At 40.4% G+C, this 20148-nt stretch overlaps 1 protein-coding gene across 1 annotated transcript in view; it reads left to right on the plus strand.

Annotated features, from left to right (window-relative positions):
• Positions 1–16159, plus strand: part of LOC135572079 (NXPE family member 3-like) — a 22014-nt gene extending 5855 nt beyond the window's left edge. Inside the window, 5 exon segments of the mRNA XM_065019087.1 lie at positions 12315–12646; positions 12648–13085; positions 13727–13794; positions 14262–14468; positions 14718–16159. Coding sequence (XP_064875159.1) covers positions 12315–12646; positions 12648–13085; positions 13727–13794; positions 14262–14468; positions 14718–15262 — 1590 coding nt within the window. The 3' untranslated portion in view covers positions 15263–16159.
• Positions 16160–20148: the final 3989 nt, after the last annotated feature.

Below are 20148 nucleotides of genomic sequence, written 5' to 3' on the forward strand. Positions count from 1 at the left end.
ATTTCAATTATTTTCAATCACCATATTTGTCACTTTGGTCCTACATAGGCCTATGTTCACCTGCAATTTAATTGATGAATGAATTGTCTGTATTTTATTGCACCGATAAAAGACAGCTACTACGACACACGATGTTTAAATGGAAATGCACCGTAGCTGGCTGGCAATTGTCGAATATTTTTCTATACGACTTTTCTAAATGTCGTCAAAACAAAATCACTGGACAAGTTCATTGAAACTTAGCAAACGACTTTCCTTTTCCGAGTATATAGGCTACTCAGTCCTTTACTTTTTTTTGTACCAGATTGTCGAGATGTGTTCCCCTCATCTTGTTCCCCATACAGGAAATATCATGTGTTATGTAATTTATTACATAATTGCAAAATAACAATTATGGTGGCTTAGTCTTCGCTAAAGCAGTGCCATTATCAGACCTATATGAATATTAGGTTAATGTATGTAATGCATCATTATGTTTTCATTATTATTGTTATTATTTACTTCAGTAGGCCTATATGGATTGTCAATCATGGTTCAGCCCATATACAAAAGAGCATAAGAGCCTATAGTGACAATTTTGAAGGTATTTCGTACACTTTGTATTTTGGTGATCAATAAGGCAAAATATCACTCTTGGATTGAAAAATCCTTTAAATAAGAACAAACTCTCAGCCTATTAACACCTTTTGATTATTTGCTGACTATTTATGATGCTCTAGTTTGATTTAACGACAGCGTTTGACTGTCAGAAGTAGGACGCTTTGGCTGTAACACATGTCAAAGCGTCATGTATTCAAACAAACCCAGCATAGTGTTTGAACATCATCTTTCATTATGACATGGTCGTTGCCGACTAGAAAGCAAGTTTGAATGAGTCTTTTTGAAGTGCAAATGCGTTACAGCTATGCTGGAGTGGCAAGGACACATCCCAACATGCACCAGCTGCAGCACAGCCTTCCCAATAGGCTACATTTACAGAGACCTCATTACTTGCTTCAGGTAGAAGTGTCTGAGTATTTATTCCTGTCAACAGTGTTGGGGAGTAACTGGTTTAACGTATGTATAATTTGTTTGCAAAAACCCTGAAACTGTAATAAAGTACTTTACCAGCAAAAGGAATGTAATCAGGTGATGTAAAAATAGATGATTCATTATTGGATTACTTTAATAACCCAGTGCATCAAACTTGATTTGTCTGTGTTTAATGTACACCGCAGTTTAAAAGTTTGGGGTCACTTAGAAATGTCCTTGTTTTTGAAAGACAATAACGTTTTTTGTCCATTAAAATAACATCAAATTGATCTGAAATACAGTGTAGACATTGTTAATGTTGTAAATGACTATTGTAGCTGGAAACAACAGATTTGTTATGGAATATCTACATAGGCATACAGGGGCCCATTATCAGCAACCATCACTCCTGTTTCCAATGGAACGTTGTGTTAGCTAATCCAAGTTTATCATTTTTAAAGGCTAATTGATCATTAGAAAACATAATTGCAAAAAGGGTTATCACACCTGAAAACTGTTATTCTGCTTAAAGAAGCAATAATACTGGCCTTCTTTAGACTGGTTGAGTATCTGGAGCATCAGCATTTGTGGGTTTGATTACAGGCTCAAAATAGCCAGAAACAAAACTTTCTTCTGGAACTCGTCAGTCTACTCTTGTTCTGAGAAATGAAGGCTGCCAAGAAACTGAAGATCTCGTACAACCCTGTGTACTACTCCCTTCATAGAATAGCGCAAACTGGCTCTAACCAGAATAGAAAGAAGAGTGGGAGGCCCCGGTGCACAATTGAGCAAGAGGACAAGGACATTAGTGTGTCTAGTTTGAGAACCAGATGCCTCACAAGTCCTCAACTGGCAGCATCATTAAATAGTACCCACAAAACACCAGTCTCAACAGTGAAGAGGCGACTCCGGAATGCTGGCCTTCTAGGCAGAGTTGCAAAGAAAAAGCCATATCTCAGACTGGCAAATAAAAATAAAAGATTAAGATGGGCAAAAGAACACACACTGGACAGAGGAACTCTGCCTAGAAGGCCAGCATCCCGGAGTCGCCTCTTCACTGTTGACGTTGAGACTGGTGTTTTGTGGGTACTATTTAATGATTCTGCCAGTTGAGGACTTGTGAGGCATCTGGTTCTCAAACTAGACACACTAATGTCCTTGTCCTCTTGCTCAATTGTGCACCGGGGCCTCCCACTCTTCTTTCTATTCTGGTTAGAGCCAGTTTAGAAAGAAGAGTGAAATGCCCCGGTGGACAACAGGAACAGGCTTCCATAGATTAGACATCCATGTTCCAATGAACAAGGTTTGGTGCAAACCGTGCCTGTAGACTAGCTTTGGTTGTAGCCATAGGAGTGGCAAGGAGGAACCTTTGAGTAGGCTTTACAGAAAACAGCTCCAGGGTGTAATTTTTACAGTACATTGATAAGATTCTCTTTCTTGGGGACATTTCAGTTTGACCCTTTTTTTCACCATTCACTTTCGTGAAATTTTCACAAGTGTGGTACATTTTCACAACTCTAAGCACAAGTCTAAACAGATCATCAAAATGGCACGTTTCAAAACTCTTAAGCACATTTTCAATTGACTGAGTACAACAAACAAATTCACAAATTCACTGCACCAAATCACTCTTTCAATTTGCATACGTCTGCTTTTTACAATGCAATATTCACATTACATTTGATATGATTTTCTTGTCATTTGTTAACAGTACATTTCACATAATAAAACTGCTCCAAACTGATAAATATTGAACCAAAATGGAATAGTGCCAATATACATACATAATAAACAATGGCGTCGAGCCAGCTACAGTTTATTTTATTTTTGTATTGTTTTTGTGAAGTACCATGTCAACATTTAGTCACCAATACATAGGATAATTATAGGTTCGATATTTGGTAATAAAAAAAAGTTATAATACAAAAAAACAAGATACAAATGTCAATTGTGCACACAGTCTAGAATCAAACCAGGGTGTGTAGTGACAACTCTAGCACAGAGATGCAGTGCCTTAGACCACCGCGCCACTCAGGAGCCCTATAGAGTGATTCTTTCAACTTTGTCCTATTGAAGCACACTGGCTGATGGAAAATAATGATGTAGTATTTACTGCCACATCCATATAGGATTTGGTTTTACCTTCCAACATATATTGATGTCAAATTGATACATTTATGATTGAAAAAACATCTAGAAATGAAGTGTTTAGTAGTTATCAAACTATATACGTTAAAGCTGCAATACTCACATTTCTTTCTCAATGAATGCAAGTCTAAGAAGCGGTAGATCTGCTCTACGTACGCTATTTTTGTTTTTGCATCCTTTACTTGCATCCTTTACTTTCAGTTTTCTACACCAGCTTCAAACAGCTGAAAATACAATCTATTTGGTCATGGAAAATATATATTTCACATCGGTTTAGATGGTGCAATCATCGTTCAAACAGTTTTAGAAACTTCAGAGTGGTTTCTAATCAATACTAATAATAATATGCAACTGGGACTGAGGAGCAGGCCCGTTTACTCTGGGCACCTTTCATCCAAGCTACTCAATACGGGTACTTATGCCCTAGCTCATAGCATTCAGTAGACCCCACCTACCCACTGGCTTTCCTCAGAAATTCTACAGGGGTGGTTCTCTCCAGACCAGTTTCTGGGTGCCATTGATCTCCGTTGTGGCTGATCTCCGTTGTGGCTGACGGAAACCATTGTTCCAAAGTCCCTTTTATTTCATGTTTAATGTTCTGAGGATGGTTCTTCATAGTGACAGGACAAAGGAATTTGTCTGTGGCCTGAGATTTACCAGGGGCCATAAAACCCCCCACGTCTTCAGACCCCTAGATCTCTCCTCCTCTGTTGGGGTTGAGAGATAATCTGTAGGGTTGTGGTCTCCTGTAACCTGACCTGATCAAGACAGTCATGACAACAGTTTATTGTGTGTATCAAGAATGGTCCACCACCACCCAAAGGATATCCAGAAAACTGTGGGAAGCATTTGAGTCAACATGGGCTAGCATCCATGTGGAACGCTTTCGACACCTTGTAGAGTTATTGCCCCAACAAATCAAAGCGTTTCTGAAGGCAAAAGGGAATGCAACTCCATATTAGGAAGGTGTGCCTAATGGTTTGTACACTTAGTGTGTAGTAGTACGTTTATAATTCTTACTGGTTCAGTGTACCCATTATTTTCTGGGCCGCCATCTCATCATCAACTGTTTTCTCCCAGAGGATGTCAATGTTGCCAGAATGTTGAATGGGTTTGGTTAAAAAATACATTTGAAGTCAGACGTTTATATACATCTTGGCCAAATACATTTAAAATCAGTTTTTCCACAATTCCTGACATTTAACCCTAGTAAAGATTCCCTGTCGTAGGTCAGTTAATGATCTTTAATAATATTTTAAGAATGTGAAATGTCAGAATAGTTGTAGAGAATGATTTATTTCAGCTTTTATTTCTTTCATCACATTCCCAGTGGGTCAGAAGTTTACATGCACTCAATTAGTATTTGGTAGCAATGCCTTTAAATTGTTTAACTTGTTATGGCTGCAATCCCCCTATCGGGATAAGTGTCATCAACAACCGCTAAAATAGCATAGCGCTACGTTCAATAAATATTACTACAAATATTTATATTCATGAAATCACATGTGCAATATAGGAAAACACAGCTTAGCCTTTTGTTAATCCACCTGTCATGTCAGATTTTGAAATTATGCTTTACAGCGAAAGCAATCCAAGCGTTTGTAAGTTTATCGATCGCACGACAAAACATTAAGTACACTTAGCATCAGGAAGCTTGGTCACAAATCAGAAAAGCAATCAAATTAATCGTTTACCTTTGATCTTCGGATGTTTTCACTCACGAGACAAATGTTCATTTTGTTCCATAAAGATTATTTTTATATCCAAAATACCTCCGTTTGTTTGTCGCTTTGTTGAGAAATCCACAGGAAAGAGCGGTCACGACAACGCAGACAAATTCCAAATAGAATGTAGTGGAAGGAGTCATACTTACCCAATACATCGTTTGGTTTCAAGTCATGTGTCTTTGTATTAGCATATGCTACGAGTTCCACTTGAAATGCTACCAAAAATTACTTCTGGTCCCGAACAGTTGTGCATCAAAACTTCAAAATTACATATGTCGACTAAACTGGTCAAACTAAGTGCAGAATCAAGCTTTAGGATGTTTTAAACGTACAAAACGATTCTCAAGTCTACTAGACAATCGTGCTTCTTCTGAGGCAAGCTGGAACAAAGACAGATCTGTTCCCAACGTGCGCTCTTGCCCCATGTATTTTCTCGCGACATCCACTCTTTCGCCTCGCAAAGGGTCAAAGCTCACGGGATTTGCACAATTAAACGCTGTACTGAATGAGGACATCTAGTGGAAGACATAGAAAGTGTCTCCAGATCCATAGCTGGTTGGGAAGGGTGGGGCGATGACGTCAAAGTTGCCCCAACTTTTAGTACTCCAAAAATTAGTTTGGGAGATTGCCTGCCCTGTGAGTTCTGTTATACTTACAGACATAATTCAAACGGTTTTAGAAGCTTTAGAGTTTTCTATCCAATTATTATTATATGCATATATTAGCAATTTTGGACATTTCTTTTCAGTTTACTATGGGCACGCAATTCATCCAAAGGGGGCAGTATTCTGCCTAGCCCTAACTGGTTTTAAAGAACAGTAACAATAACAGTATTACTAACAATAACAACTAACAATCTGTAAATCAATGGTGGTTACATTTTATGTGTTCTCATGCACATGTTGAACAATACGTGGTGGTTGTTACATGTGCCTTGCAAATATATGCACTGCATTTATGGTACATAATGCTCGTTTTGACATCTCTTGGTGCACACAGATTGCACCTCTTCCTTTTGCTTCTGTCTCTTGCGGCCATAGATCTTGCTTCTGGCCCTTGTATATCTCTCACCAATCCAGCAGAGGAAGGTGTTGGCGCCTTTGAATGAGGGCTGCCACCATGGTTTTCCCCAACTCTTCTAGGAATAGTCTCCCCTTGAAGAATTTCCACTGCTTCAAGCCTGGATTCACCTCGATCCACACCACAAACACGTTGTAGACTGATACATCTAGGATATTGAAGAACCCCTCCATTGTCCAACGTACCGGCATCCTCTTACAAGAGTATGTGCCAGTAACCTGCAAAAGTGCAACAATCAGTAAATAAAAAAATGAGTATGTACAAGTGATACTTCATGTCTTGCATAATAACGTGAAAAATTGCATCAAAGCGTTTTAATTTATCACATCTAAAACATATTTACATATTCAAATGAATAGAATTGACTCCATGTTGTTCACAACTTCAATAAGCATTTCACCAAACAACATGTCTTGTTTTTATGGTGCAGAAAAAGCAATCTGGTAGTAGAAAAAAAAGTACATGAGATAAAAAAAAGTTAGACCTTATCAAGGTTAATCCAGGACGGCATTGGGCTTCTTGTCCTCTCTGGTACTCACAGCGGCATCCCTGTGCATAGTTGTCATCAGGAGCACATTCTTATTTTTCTTTGGGCAGTAGGACACAAGTGTGTGTATCTGTGAAGGCAAATGTACAGGAAAAAGATCCCTGTCCTTGGCAGTGAGTAAGGCAGGAAGCAACGCAGGCTTGTTCCTTCTGACCGTCCCGAACTTGGTAATTTATTTTCGGAGCAGCTCCTGACCAAGAGCATTTGAGGTTAAGTGTCACGTGATGTTGTTCCCCTGGAGACGTGCAGTCATTTCCAGGACCACCCGCTTCCCCTGGTTCCTATCGGGAACACAGTCAGCAGATTTCCCGGTGTAAACTTGCATGCTCCAGGCATAACTTGTCCTGGCATCACATGCTGCCCATATCTTTATTCCATATTTAGATGGTTTACTCATGTCCTGTTTGAATGGGCAGCGTCCCCTAAAAGTGACCAGATGCTTTCCACTGTGATGTCTAGACTTGGGTTATAGATGAGTAGCAGGCTCTCCACCCACTTCTGCCAAACCTCTTTGATCACTGCCAGCTTGTCTTGTTGACGGCGGCCTCGTCTTGTACCACGATTGTCGACGAATCACCCGTGACAACGCATGAAATGTCTGGAGTGACATAGTGGCACAAAGAATTACCCGACCAGACTCTGCATCCCATAAACTGGTGGTAGATTTGTTTCTGGATCTGTAAACACCAGCCAAAATCAAGAGACCAATGTATGCTTGCATGTCTGTCCGGTCCACCACCTTATTTATTAAATACCTAAACAATCGCACAGAATTACATATACGCAGGATGGGTCATACATTGATTACTAATTAGGTCATGCAAAACGACGTCTCTAGCGGACGGAACAGATATGACTGCTGGTTACACAAGAAATGGGGTTGGGTGAAATGAAAGCGCGGGAAGACTGAGGAACAAAGGGTTTGGGGCTCTATCAGACCTTGAAGCCATGCTATCGTAAATAACCGACCATTTGAAAAAGAATAATACAAGAAATGTTTACTGTGAGCTGCACTTCAATAGGTTGGTCGTAGATGGAAGGCCGGGTTGCCCAGCAGGGATCTCTTGTCCTCTGAAGAATGTCTGGTGGTAGAGTGGATACATTGTAGTACCGTCGCCGTGTGGTAGAACAAACTTTGTCCGTCCTTTCTAAGCCTGTGTTTACAGCTGCTGCTGCTAACTCAACGGCTAGGAAGTATCACTTCTTTAGTGAATAAGAGTTCAAAGTTCATACCAAGTTGCCATATTATATGCTCATGCTATATTCTGGCTAGTATAGTTAAAAATCATGTCTTCAATGTGTCGATCGTCACCTCCACGTTGAAATTTGCCCCTTTTAACTTCTGGACAGCAGCCCTCACGGCGTCTGGAACACGATGCTAATTTCGTTAGGTTGTTGTCTCAGTTCTGTAGTTGATATCAGCCCTTTTAACATCTGGACAGCCGTCCTCACATCATCGGGAACACAAATGTAACATTTTCGTGAAGGGCTTATGTAGAGTAGGGAGAGAAGGGCGTGTTTCATAGCTCACAACTAATGTCTGATCACATGGGCGGGGCCACTGAGTTGAGGCTAGTTCACTTATGAAAACCAATTCTCTCATTTAGAAGCTAAAATTACATTTCATCTGTTCACAAATAGTTTCATATTTAAACATTTAAATTGCACAACAATTCAATGTTAATCTGATAACTATGTGTAGACTTTCCAAGATACAGTTTGTCGTCCTATTATCAGTAAAAATGTCTCAGATGACAACTGATCTGATATCATATTGTTTAATACCAACGCATATTTTAAAACTGGTTGAATTACCGAAATATGGTTCTGTTCACAACCCTTTTGATGTTACCCGACTATGTTAACCAAGTTTCCAAGAGTCACACTGTAGAGAGGAAAGGGGGAAAGTATTTATGGAGGGTCATAAACTTTACAAACAGGCCAACATCATGACAGAAGTACAAGGGCAAATTGAGTTATTGCACATGTGCACTTCAGAGAGAAGGCGTTCCCTGATGGAAATATGCATGTAGATGCTAAAACATGCCAATAGGATCTCGCTAACTCTTGCTTGGCTCTGTCCACCCCCTTGCTTGTTCTGCACACTATGCTTAGTTTTCTCCCATTGGAAACGACGCTGATGAGATATATTGAGATATCTTACCAGTATCTTTGCTAACGTTCGTGTCACTTGTTAGCTAGCAAATTTCAGCTTCCACAGTCATGTCAAACATTGCACCTGGAATGACACACAAGCTGCATTTTTGTTTATTTGAGCTTTGTTCTATTGGTATTTACTTGGATATGTCCGTAATGATGAGGTCTGACAGCCAGACCGCGAGGCTTATATTTAACCCCCTCTGTTACAAAACAAATGGTAGCCTTCAATATAAAGTTGTTTTTGATCAAATAAAAACCTGTCACTTTTTTGTGTGCTTTTACCTGTTTTTCGTGATATCCAATTGGTAGTTTCAGTCTTGTCCCATCGTTGCAACTCCCCATACAGTCTCGGGAGAGGCAAAAGTGGAGAGCCATGCGTCCTCCGAAACACGACCCTGCCAAGCCGCACTGCTTCTTGACAAACTGCTCGCTTAACCCGGAAGCCAGCCACACCAATGTGTCGAAGGAAACACTGTACACCTGGCGACTGAAGTCTTCTTGCAGGTGCCCGGCCCGCCACAAGGAGTCGCTAGGACAAGGAAATCCGCCCAGACAAACCTTCCCCTAACCTGGACGACTCTGGGCATATTGTACACCACCTCATGGGTCTCCCGGTCACGGCAGTCTGTGACACAGCCTAGGATCGAACCCGGGTCAGTAGTGACACCTCAAGCATTGTGATGCAGTGACTTAGTACCGCTGCACCACTCGGGAGGCCCACTTTGACACTTTCACTGTAGTAATTACAGTTTCAGCTATTATGACATTAGCTCAAATCTAGGTTTTGCCTTTAGATATCGAGAAAATGAACAACAATAACATTCAGTTACCATGACCTTTATGAAGTATGAAACCTTTCTGTTTTAAGTGATTTTTGGATTACATAAATGAGTCAAGATTTACAAAAACTTACGTTAGCTGATTATCTCCAAAGCCTGTGTTTACCTCAGACCTTATTTGTGGCATTTATCTAAACAATTAATTTCCCTATAGGCTTTGGCTAATGAACCATGGCGGAGTTAGGGCCTACAATTACTATTGCTCTCTATTGAGCCTCCAGACTGTGCCCATCTGCGTCTCCTCCAGTGCGAGCACGAGCTGCAGTATATAGCTTCATGCAGGCTAGCAACAACTGTTGAATTAGCAGCTCTCTATTTTCATCACGAACAAGAGTGGTAGGCTTTACCAAACAGAACTGAAAGTGTGACCAGTCAAGCAGCAAGTTGAAAAAACAATACATGCAGTCAATATCTAGCTATCTAGATAGCTAACTTTAGCGTCCACCATCCTCATGTGTTTCTCTCTAGCAGTGAACTTCTCTCCAGAGTCCGAGTAGGAAACAAAGCATGTTGTTGATTTGCCCCATTAATTCTGTTGAGAACTAGATAAATGCATCTTCCCCTCTGAGAATAAACCTGACCTACACTATATATCCATTCTATTAATTTACACATTTTCATTCAGATTGGTATAATTGTGACTGTTTATTATTACTGTGCTAGAGTTCACTTTGACATTCTCTTTAATTTACCAACAGATATATGGAGGATGGGAAGACTGCTGCAGCTACTGATATTGGCTTTGATTCTATTGATCTGCATTTATCTTTTTTATTTGTAAGTTCTGAAATGGAACCCATGCCAAATGTATAGACAGAGCTTCAGATGTTAAGACTGGCATGCCATCCACAGGATCATTTTAAACCTTTATTTTGTTTTAACCATTTTGAAGCTATACATTGTTTACGACAGCATTATTGATACAAGATTATACAGCGCATTCGGAAAGTATTCAGATCCTTTCCCCTTTTCCACATTTTGTAACGTTACAGCCTTATTCTAAAATTGATTAAATAAATAAAAATCCTCATGAATCTACACACAATGCCTCATAATATTTTAGAAAATTAATAAAAAATAAAACTCAGAAATACCTTATTTATATACGTATTCAGACCCTTTGCTATGAGACTCGAAATTGAGCTCAGGTGTATCCTGTTTCCGTCGATCACCCTTGAGATGTTTCTTCAACTTGATTGGAGTCCACCTGTGGTAAAATCAATTGATTGGACATGATTTCGAAAGGCACACACCTGTCTATACAAGGTCCCACAGTTGACAGTGTATGTCAGAGCAAAAACCAAGCCATGTTGTCGAAGGAATTGTCCGTAGAGCTCTGAGACAGGATTGTATTGAGGCAAAGATCTGGGGAAGCCTACAAAAAAATATCTGCAGCATTGAAGGTCCCCAAGAACACAGTGGCCTTCATTCTTAAATGGAAGAAGTTTGGAACCATCAAGACTCTTCCTAGAGCTGTCAGCCCGGCCAAACTGAGCAATCTGGGGAGAAGAGCCTTGGTCAGGGAGATGACCAAGAACCCGATGGTCACTCTGACAGAGCTCCAGTTCTGCTCCAGTTTTGTAGCACACCACCATTCGGGCCCATATGATAAATTGGCCAGATGGAAGCCACTCCTCAAAAGGCATGACAGCCCGTTTGGAGTTGGCCAAAAGGCACCTAAAGACTCTCAGACCATGTGAAACAGATTCTCTGGTCTGATGAAACCAATATTGAACTCTTTGGCCTGAATGCCAAGCGTCACGTCTGGAGGAAACTTGGCACCATCCCTAAGGTGACAGGTAGCCTAGTGGTTAGAGAGTTGGGCCAGTAACCGAAAGGTCGCTTGATTGAATTCCCGAGCTGACAATGTAAAAATCTGTTCTGCCCTTGAAAAAGGCAGTTAACCCACTGTTCCCCGGTAGGCCGTCATTGCAAATAAGAAATTGTTTTAACTGACTTGCATTGTTAAATAAAGGTTACCTTAAGGCATGGTGGTGGCAGCATCATGGTGTGGAGATGTTTTTCAGCAGCAGGGACTGGGAGACTAGTCAGGATCAAGGGAAAGATGAACGGAGCAAAGTAAAGAGATCCTTGTTGAAAACCTGCTCTAGAGCGCTCAGGACCTCAGACTGGGGTGAAGGTTCACCTTACAACAGGACAATGACCCTAAGCACACAGCCAAGACAACGCAGGAGTGGCTTCGGGACAAGTCTCTGAATGTCCCTGAGTAGCCCAGCCAGAGTCCGGACTTGAACCCGATCGAACATCTCTGGAGAGACCTGAAAATAGCTGTGCAGCAATGCTCCCCATACAACCTGACAGAGCTTGAGAGGATCTGCAGAGAAGAATGGGAGAATCTCCTCAAATACAGGTGTGCCAAGCTTCTAGCATCATACTCAAGGCTGTAATCCCTGCCAAAGGTGCTTCAACAAAAGTACTGAGTAAAAAGTGTCTGAATACTTATGTAAATGTGATATTAGTTTTTAGTTTAAATACATTTGCTAAAATTTCTAAACCTGTTTTTGCTTTGTCACTATGAGGTATTGTCTGTGTAGATTGATGAGGGGAAAAAACAATTTAATCAATTTTAGAATAAGGCTGTAACTTGTCAATGTGGAAAAGGTCCAGACGTCTGAATACTTTCCGAATGCACTGTGTTAGTGGTTTTGATGGGGTAAGACAGCTATACTAAGCTCAAGAGTTATTAAGGTACACTTTATATGTGCCTCTAGGCTTTAGTCAATATAATTAGGCCAATCGTTTGTCTGGTGATAAACAGATTCTTTCATTGTCTCACTTTAGGTATGTCAATTCAACCAGTGCCTGCTGAATGTGTCACCATCCAATCATCTCAAATACAACCACACTAGCTTCACAAGTTGTAGTGGAATCACCAACAGGACATTTACACCAACCAATGACTCCTTAATAAGTAAAGAGGAATGGGAATCTCTGCTCACAGAGCTACAATGGTCATTACCGCCTGTTGTCCCCTTATCCACAGATGAGGCCACAAACCCCACTAAGTGCTCATTCTCTGTTGTCAACCCCAATTCAAACCACACAGTTGGAGGGTTTATAGATGTGATTTTGATAGCTAGAGATACTAAAAACAGGATCAAAACCTATGGAGGGACTTTTTCAGGCCAAGTTGTTTAACTCAGAACTTAAGGCCAGTACTTATGGAGCTGTAACAGACCACTTTAATGGCACCTACACTGCCCGTCTGGCCCTGCATTGGCCCGGACCTGCCAAGGTGTCCATCCGCCTAGTGCACTCTAGTGAGGCCGTGCAGGTACTGTGTAGGCAAAGGGAACAGGACCCAGATAAGGTCTACTTCCATGGCTACTTTGAGGAGGGTGGCAAGCAGGAAACGGTGATGTGCAATGCCCAGAGAAGTCCTAGGCTGGTGGGGAACGAGTCACAGTGTTGCTGTGAGTACAGAGAGCCAGTCACTGGGGAGACCTGGTTCTGTCGTCGGCCATCTTCCCTGCCTTGCCATGCTTTGACCTACCACAGCATGGGCGGTTACCAGGCAGTACTCTCCAAGGTGGAGACGACCCTTCTAAAGAGGTAGATACAGTGCCTTCAGAAAGTTTTTATACCCCTTGACATATTCCACATTGTTTTGTTACAGCTTGAATTGAAATTGGATTAAATGGATTTGTTTTCTGACCCATCTACACACAATACCCCATAATGACAAAGTGCATTAGCCTATGTTAGCTCAAACGTTTCGAGTGGGACCAATCAATCCTGTAGAGGCTAATGATAATGTGTAATGTCTTAGTTTGATTTGCTTGGAAGGTTTCCCATTTGATGCTGAAAATGACTATGTAGAATTCTCTTTTAGTCATCTCAAGAATACAATGTTATGATGTCATTAAATTGTACGTCCCCATTTTGCTCACCACTATAGTCAGATAACAATGACATAAAATGGGAATGTGTAGGAAATGCCTAAATACATTTTAATTTTGGGGGAAATTTCCCTTATTGGAATTAGGTCAGACCAGCCCACATTCAATCGTTAGTGATTGAAACCATTATAATATATATATTTCTGGTGGGAAACATGAAAGTTTCTTGCAGAAAAGATGTTGAAACACATGGCACAGTAGCCACGTAGTAAACAGTGCTAAGAACAAAATCTCAAAACACTTTTGGTTACAACGTTTTGAAATGATTGTAAACTAACAGTTCCTTCTCTGCAGTTCCACGAACATTATTGTACCAGGTGACGATTCAACTATCGATGTCCAGCAACAGGACACTGAAATACGTAAGTTGTTCCAAACTACTTCTCCTTTGCTAAACTTATGAACCAACAGCCAAGTCTGACATAGGCCTAGTTAATTGACTGCAACTCACAAGACTTTTGCAGAGACATCCGTGTGTGTTTCTCACAGCTTTGACTGTCAGAAAAAATAAAATAAAAACAACCACAATGGTTGCTTCAAGGTGATGCAAGTCCTTTGCCAGTACAATTTGTTTTGACGACATAAACAAGCTTTCACTTTTGAGTAAACAATCATTTTGAATTATTTATGTTCATAGATGACACTAAAAACATTTAAATTAATCACATGATTAGTTGTGGGATTATCACAATGAATGTCAAAATGAGAATATATAAAAACATTTCAAATTAATCACATGCTTTAGCCTAACGCATATGATTAATTATTAACCCACTTATCTATTAACCCCATGTTCTAACATAGGCCTGAAAGTATTTTTTCTCTCTAGGATCACAAACAAAATGTCGTCCTGGTTTGCACACCTCAGTACCAGCTGGATTCTACCTCCAGGATCACTGGACATCCCTGGTGTGTGACTCAAAATCCTTTCCCTCAGCTAAACTGATATCTGGATGCCTGAAGGACAAACAGATCCTTATGATGGGTGACTCCACTCTCCGTCAGTGGTTCGACTACCTGGAGAAAATTGTGCCAAGTATGATAGTTTGTAATCAGTTTATTATGTTAATATGTTTGTAGTCAAGTCGTGTTCAAATGGGTTTACATGGGTTAATAAAGCTTTGGCCAGGCAATTATGTAACTAGTATTGTTGAATGCAAAGACACCCATGTAAGTCATGGTATACGGCAGAAGTGCAAACTTTTATAACTTTCTTTAATGCGTATCCCAGCACATTGTTTGTCGGAATTAATATATTTGCATTAAACTTATGATCCTTTTGCAGCATTGAAACGCCTGAACCTTCACACATCAAGCAAATCGGGCCCCTTTGAGGCAGTCGACACCCAGTCCAACACCCGTATTATCTGGCGGGCCCATGGGATACCTATACGGACAAGCAAGACCCCCTGGGCTGACCTTCACTACATCGCCAGGGAGTTGGAGGATATGGCAGGGGGTGCACACTCTGTAGTCGTCTTCACCATATGGGCTCATTTCACCACGTACCCACTGGCTATGTACGCACACCGTCTGGTCGTCATCCGTAGGGCTGTGGCGTCGCTCCTTAGCCGATCTCCCACTACTCTGGTAGTGATCAAGTCAGCTAACACGGGCTACAAGGATGTGTATGGCAGCGACTGGCTCTCCTGGCAGCTCGACATGGCACTCAGGGAAATTTTCAGGGACTTGCCTCTGGTCCTCATCGACGTTTGGCAGATGACCTCCTGCCATTATTCTCTGGACAACATTCACCCGCCCTCTGTGGTGATCCAAAATGAAGTGGATCTCTTCCTGTCCTTTGTTTGTCCACAGTCAAAAATGCTGTAGTCATGCCTGTAATAACATTGTGCCTTACTGTATACAAAATGCTGTCTCCGAAAGGATTCTACAGTATATTGGAAAAGGGATTGTAATGTTAGGAAGAATTCCTTTAAAAACGGTTTGCCTTTTTCAAAATGAATGTAAAGCTTTTCTAACTGGCCTTATTTTAAAATAAAAACTACTTTAACTATGAACACTCGTCAAAACTATGGCAAACCACAGAGCTCAATGTTTTCTTTACAACTAAAATCCCCTCAACCGTTATCATTTCTGTTTCTCACACATTTCTGAGAATAGCATAACTATTAATATCCACAGAGAATCGATTCAAGAGAAGCGCTGATACCCAGTGCTCCTTGTTGTATTTTAAGCACTTCATGAGATTTTCATTTAAATAGAATTTGATAGATTATTATTAATACAGACTATTTGAATTTGCTGTTAGATACATTATGTGCAATTGAGAAGGACACATGAGAATTGCAGTTACCTTTATTCTTATATTTTTATAGAGGAAAATATGTTTGAAATGACTATGTATACATTACAATCAGAAACTGACTAGTCCAAATGCTATAATGTACTGTCCCTCTTGCTCCCTTTCACAATTGTATATAATGTAGTCAGGAAGTTTAGTAACAATGAAGGTCTGTTCTTTAAGTTCATTCAGTTGTACAAATCTCCAGGTGGTGGGAACGGGCCATCTCCAAAATGGTCGGGAATGTTGATTTATGCTGACTGGCCTTGACTTCGTGCTGATAACGCGGAGGCTTGAGAATTAGAGGGGCCCTCTGTTTGTGAAACGGAACGTTTGGAAAACGCTGACGTCATTTTCAGTTTATAACCTGTGGTAATGTGTGTAAGCATTTAATACTCTCTGGAATTAAACGCTCTTTACCTGGCTTTTAAGACTGGTCTCGATCTACTTCATGCATAATTAATGAACTTACACCTCATTAATGAATAGAAACGAGTGTGAAATTGGTTTTGGCAATTAAAGCATAGAGTAATTTAGAATTTCTCTATCAGAAGGACACATGAGAATTGCAGTTACCTTTATTCTTATATTTTTATCCACAGATTGTCACTTGCTTTTCTATAATCTTTTGTTAGATTGTTATTTACTCAGTACTTTGTTGAAGCACCTTTGGCAGCAATTGCAGCCTTGAGTGTTCTTGGGTATGACGCTACAAGCTTGGCACCTGTATTTGGGGAGTTTCCCATTCTTCTCTGCAGTCCCTCAACTTAAACATAAATATATATATTTTGAAATAACTTTTCATTAAAACAAGAACAGTTTCTTTAACTTTTAAAATAAATATCTTAGCTTGTCTTTCTCAATCATTTCTTCTAAGGAACCACACATGGACAACATCACATGGACTTGGTTGTCTTAAAATAAAGTCAGTTACTTAGAAGTTTGGCTACAACCAATTTTGATGGTTATACGTCTCAGCAGACCCCTTCCTCTGTATGCTAAAGAGAACTTGTTTGTTTAAAGACCCAATATCTTTGGTACAAATACTCCAAAAAGAAGTGGTGTAAAGTACTTAAGGAGTAATGCTTTAAAGTACTACTTAAGTCATTTGTTTGGGATATCTGTACTTTACTATTCATATTTTTGACTACTTTTACTTCACTACATTCGTAAAGAAAATTACTTACTTTTTACTCCATACATTTTCCCTGACACTCAAAAGTACTCATTACATTTTGAATGCTTAGCAGGACCGGAATATTGTCTAATTCATACACTTATCAAGAGAACATCCCTGGTCATCCCTACTGCCTCTGATCTGGTGGACTCACTAAGCACATGCTTAGTTAGGTACCTTACAGTGATAAACATTTTGCTAGGACTTTCTAACAGCTCTTACACTGAAAGGGTATTATCATAATTTTCACAGTTTCACAGTATTATTCAAACTCCAGTGTGGAAATATATTTAAAACACAAAAGTCACTGGGCCTTTAAATACCATGGTCTTAGCTTGTCTTAACATATTAGATTATAGTGATAGGGGAAATAACCTATACAGTTATGTATCAGAATATTATTTTTGACAATATGTGTCTTATTGTTTTGACTATCGCAAATTATTTTTGCGCTGTTGTCTATACCTGCACCAAAACTCTAGTATTTTGCCTTCATAGTTTGTTCTCCATCTTCTTTTTAAATAAGGAGCCATTTTGTTTTCAGCACTGAAAATCTCCATTACTGATCAAAACCAGTTTTCTCATGGCTCTTGTCCCTCTGCAGAACACATACTATATGGTGAGCAATATGTTTTGAACATTTAATCTCAAAATCACTATTGAATCGCAAAAAAATATCCAGTAATAATATCGTATTGGGGTAGCAGGGTAGCCTAGTGGTTAGAGCGTTTGACTAGTAACCGGAAGATCAAATCCCCGAGCTGACAAGGTACAAATCTGTCGTTTTGCCCCTGAACAGGCAGTTAACCCACTATTCCTAGGCCGTCATTGAAAATAAGAATTTGTTCTTAACTGACTTGCCTGGTTAAATAAAAAATAAATAAAAATTGTAAGGTGTCTGGCAATTCCCAGCCCTATTAGAGAACATGGAACATAGATTGCAAAAATGTATATCATACATGTCAGATTTCAATACTGGCTGATACTGGCTCAATGAGCCATTGATCATATTTTGGGGATATTCCTACCTTGAAAAATGTGTAATTTAACGTAGTTTCTATTTGTCTGCCTCTTTAGTCCAGGGTGCATTGCATGGTGCCGGTGCCAGAGATATTATAGAAAGGAGATAGGAATCCAATGAATGAAGGAACATATAATGCCCCATCCAGTAGACTGTCGACCAATATCGTTCACGTTGTCATTGTGAGTCATGCGGGAGGGGGCCAGAGACAATTACTTGATGCCAACACACCTTTCTAGCTAAGTTAGACGAAGTTATGTTGTGCCTGGTGACGTCTGACTGTTTCATCCTAAAATTGTTGATGCCGACGTGATATCAATATCCCTATCTAAACTTGTAAGTTTTAGTCTCAGGCAGCATCATCTTCAGATTCACCTTTATGCTGTTAGCCCTGTCCACTGGAAAACAATGTATATTGCTGAATGATTCTTTGGTAACGTCTGACTGTTTCATCCTAACCTTGTTGGTGCCGACGTGTATAACAATATCAAAAACTACACTCGCCAGTTTTAGTCTCAGCCAGTACCATCTTCAGATAAGCTTTTACGTCGTTAGCCCTGTCCAGTGGAAAACAATGTATGATTGCTGGGTGATTCTTCAGATGTCTAATATTGTGGGTAATGAAGTCGACAATGACTAGGGTTTTCAATTTGTCAGAGCTAATGGTGGGAGGCTTCGGAGGATCAGACCCCGTAGCGGGTAGAGGAGAGACCTGAGAAGGCTTGAGCTCTGACTCCTACTGGATGCTTAGTGGGGAAAACTGGTTAAAAGTTTATATCGGCCCAATTAGCGACACTGGTTGAGCATGCCGCAAGCATTTTGTCATGGAAATTACCACCAGGAACACCTGAAGTCAAATTTAAATTAATCATATTTTTTTTTATCAGCAAGCTGGAGAGGTTACAACAACCTTTGCACACTCAGTACAGGTTGATCAGAACTCTGTCGGAGCAGTCCCGTTAGTTCTCTGAGGTACTGCTGTAAGAGACAAGTTATATTTGCATGTTTTAGCTTAGTCATTATTCATAATTAATTCATCCTCAATGTTTGGTTCATGCGTGTGACAGACCAATACCTCACAAGGCTTCTTCTCTCCATTATGAGACCTTGAAACTGAGACACCCCTTTCAGTTCTCAAAACAATGTTCTGGACGTACTGCCAAATTGCTAATACTGATAGTAAAGATTCCTCCCAGGCATCATCAATCAGTCACTTGCATGAACCTAGAAATTGGTTATTAGAAAAGCACAAACATCACATTTTCCATAACAATTTCTTTCCAGAAGCCATGAGAAAATTGTCCGGCAGCGGGGACTGTGCATGGGGATTAACACTACTACCCATATTTACTGGTGGCACAGATGATGTATCATCCTTTCCTACACTTAAATTGCCCTTGCGTAACGATTGTGTCTGAAGCCGAGCTTGAAACTCGTCTATCCTCAACATAAGGAGATCATTCTCCTGTATATTAAGAGTACAGCGACTGCAATGAGAAGGCATAATGTTGCTTAGGTGTCTTTTTTTTGGAGGGGGGGATCTATGTCCAGATAAAGCATCCGGAGTGAAAAAATTGAATTCAAAAAGTTGTGTGAGGAGAAAACTAAGACCTTGGTAAACTTCTGAAATATACAGTTTGATTAAATAGTTATTAAGAGTGAAGTGGAAACATCTAGGAGCAACAACGGCTCAGCTGCAAAGTGGTAGGCGACACAAGCTCACAGAATTGGACTGCCAATTGCTGAAGTGCTTAGCTCGTAAAATCGTCTGTCCTCGGTTGCTACACTCACTACCTAGTTCCAAACTGCCTCTGAAAGCAACGTCAGCACAATGACTGTTTGTCGGGAGCTTCAGGAAATGGGTTCCCAGGACCGAGCAGTCTCACATAAGCCTAAGATCACCATGCACAATGCCAAGCATCAGCTGGAGTGGTGTAAAGTGCAGTGGAAACACATTCTCTGGAGTGATGAATTCCGTTTCACCATCTGGCAGCCCGATGGACAAATCTGGGTTTGGTGGATGCCAGAAGAACAGAGAGCTGACCTCAACACCATCGCACACCTTTGGGATGAATTGGAAAGCCGACTGCAAGCCAGGCCTAATTGCCCAACATCAGTGCCCAACCTCACTAATGCTCTTGAGGCTAATTGGAAGCAAGTCCCCACAGCAATGTTCCAACATCCAGTGAAAATCCTTCCCAGAAGAGTGGTGCCTG

This window comes from Oncorhynchus nerka, linkage group LG6 (genome assembly GCF_034236695.1).
Source record: "Oncorhynchus nerka isolate Pitt River linkage group LG6, Oner_Uvic_2.0, whole genome shotgun sequence".
Taxonomy (NCBI): domain Eukaryota; kingdom Metazoa; phylum Chordata; class Actinopteri; order Salmoniformes; family Salmonidae; genus Oncorhynchus; species Oncorhynchus nerka.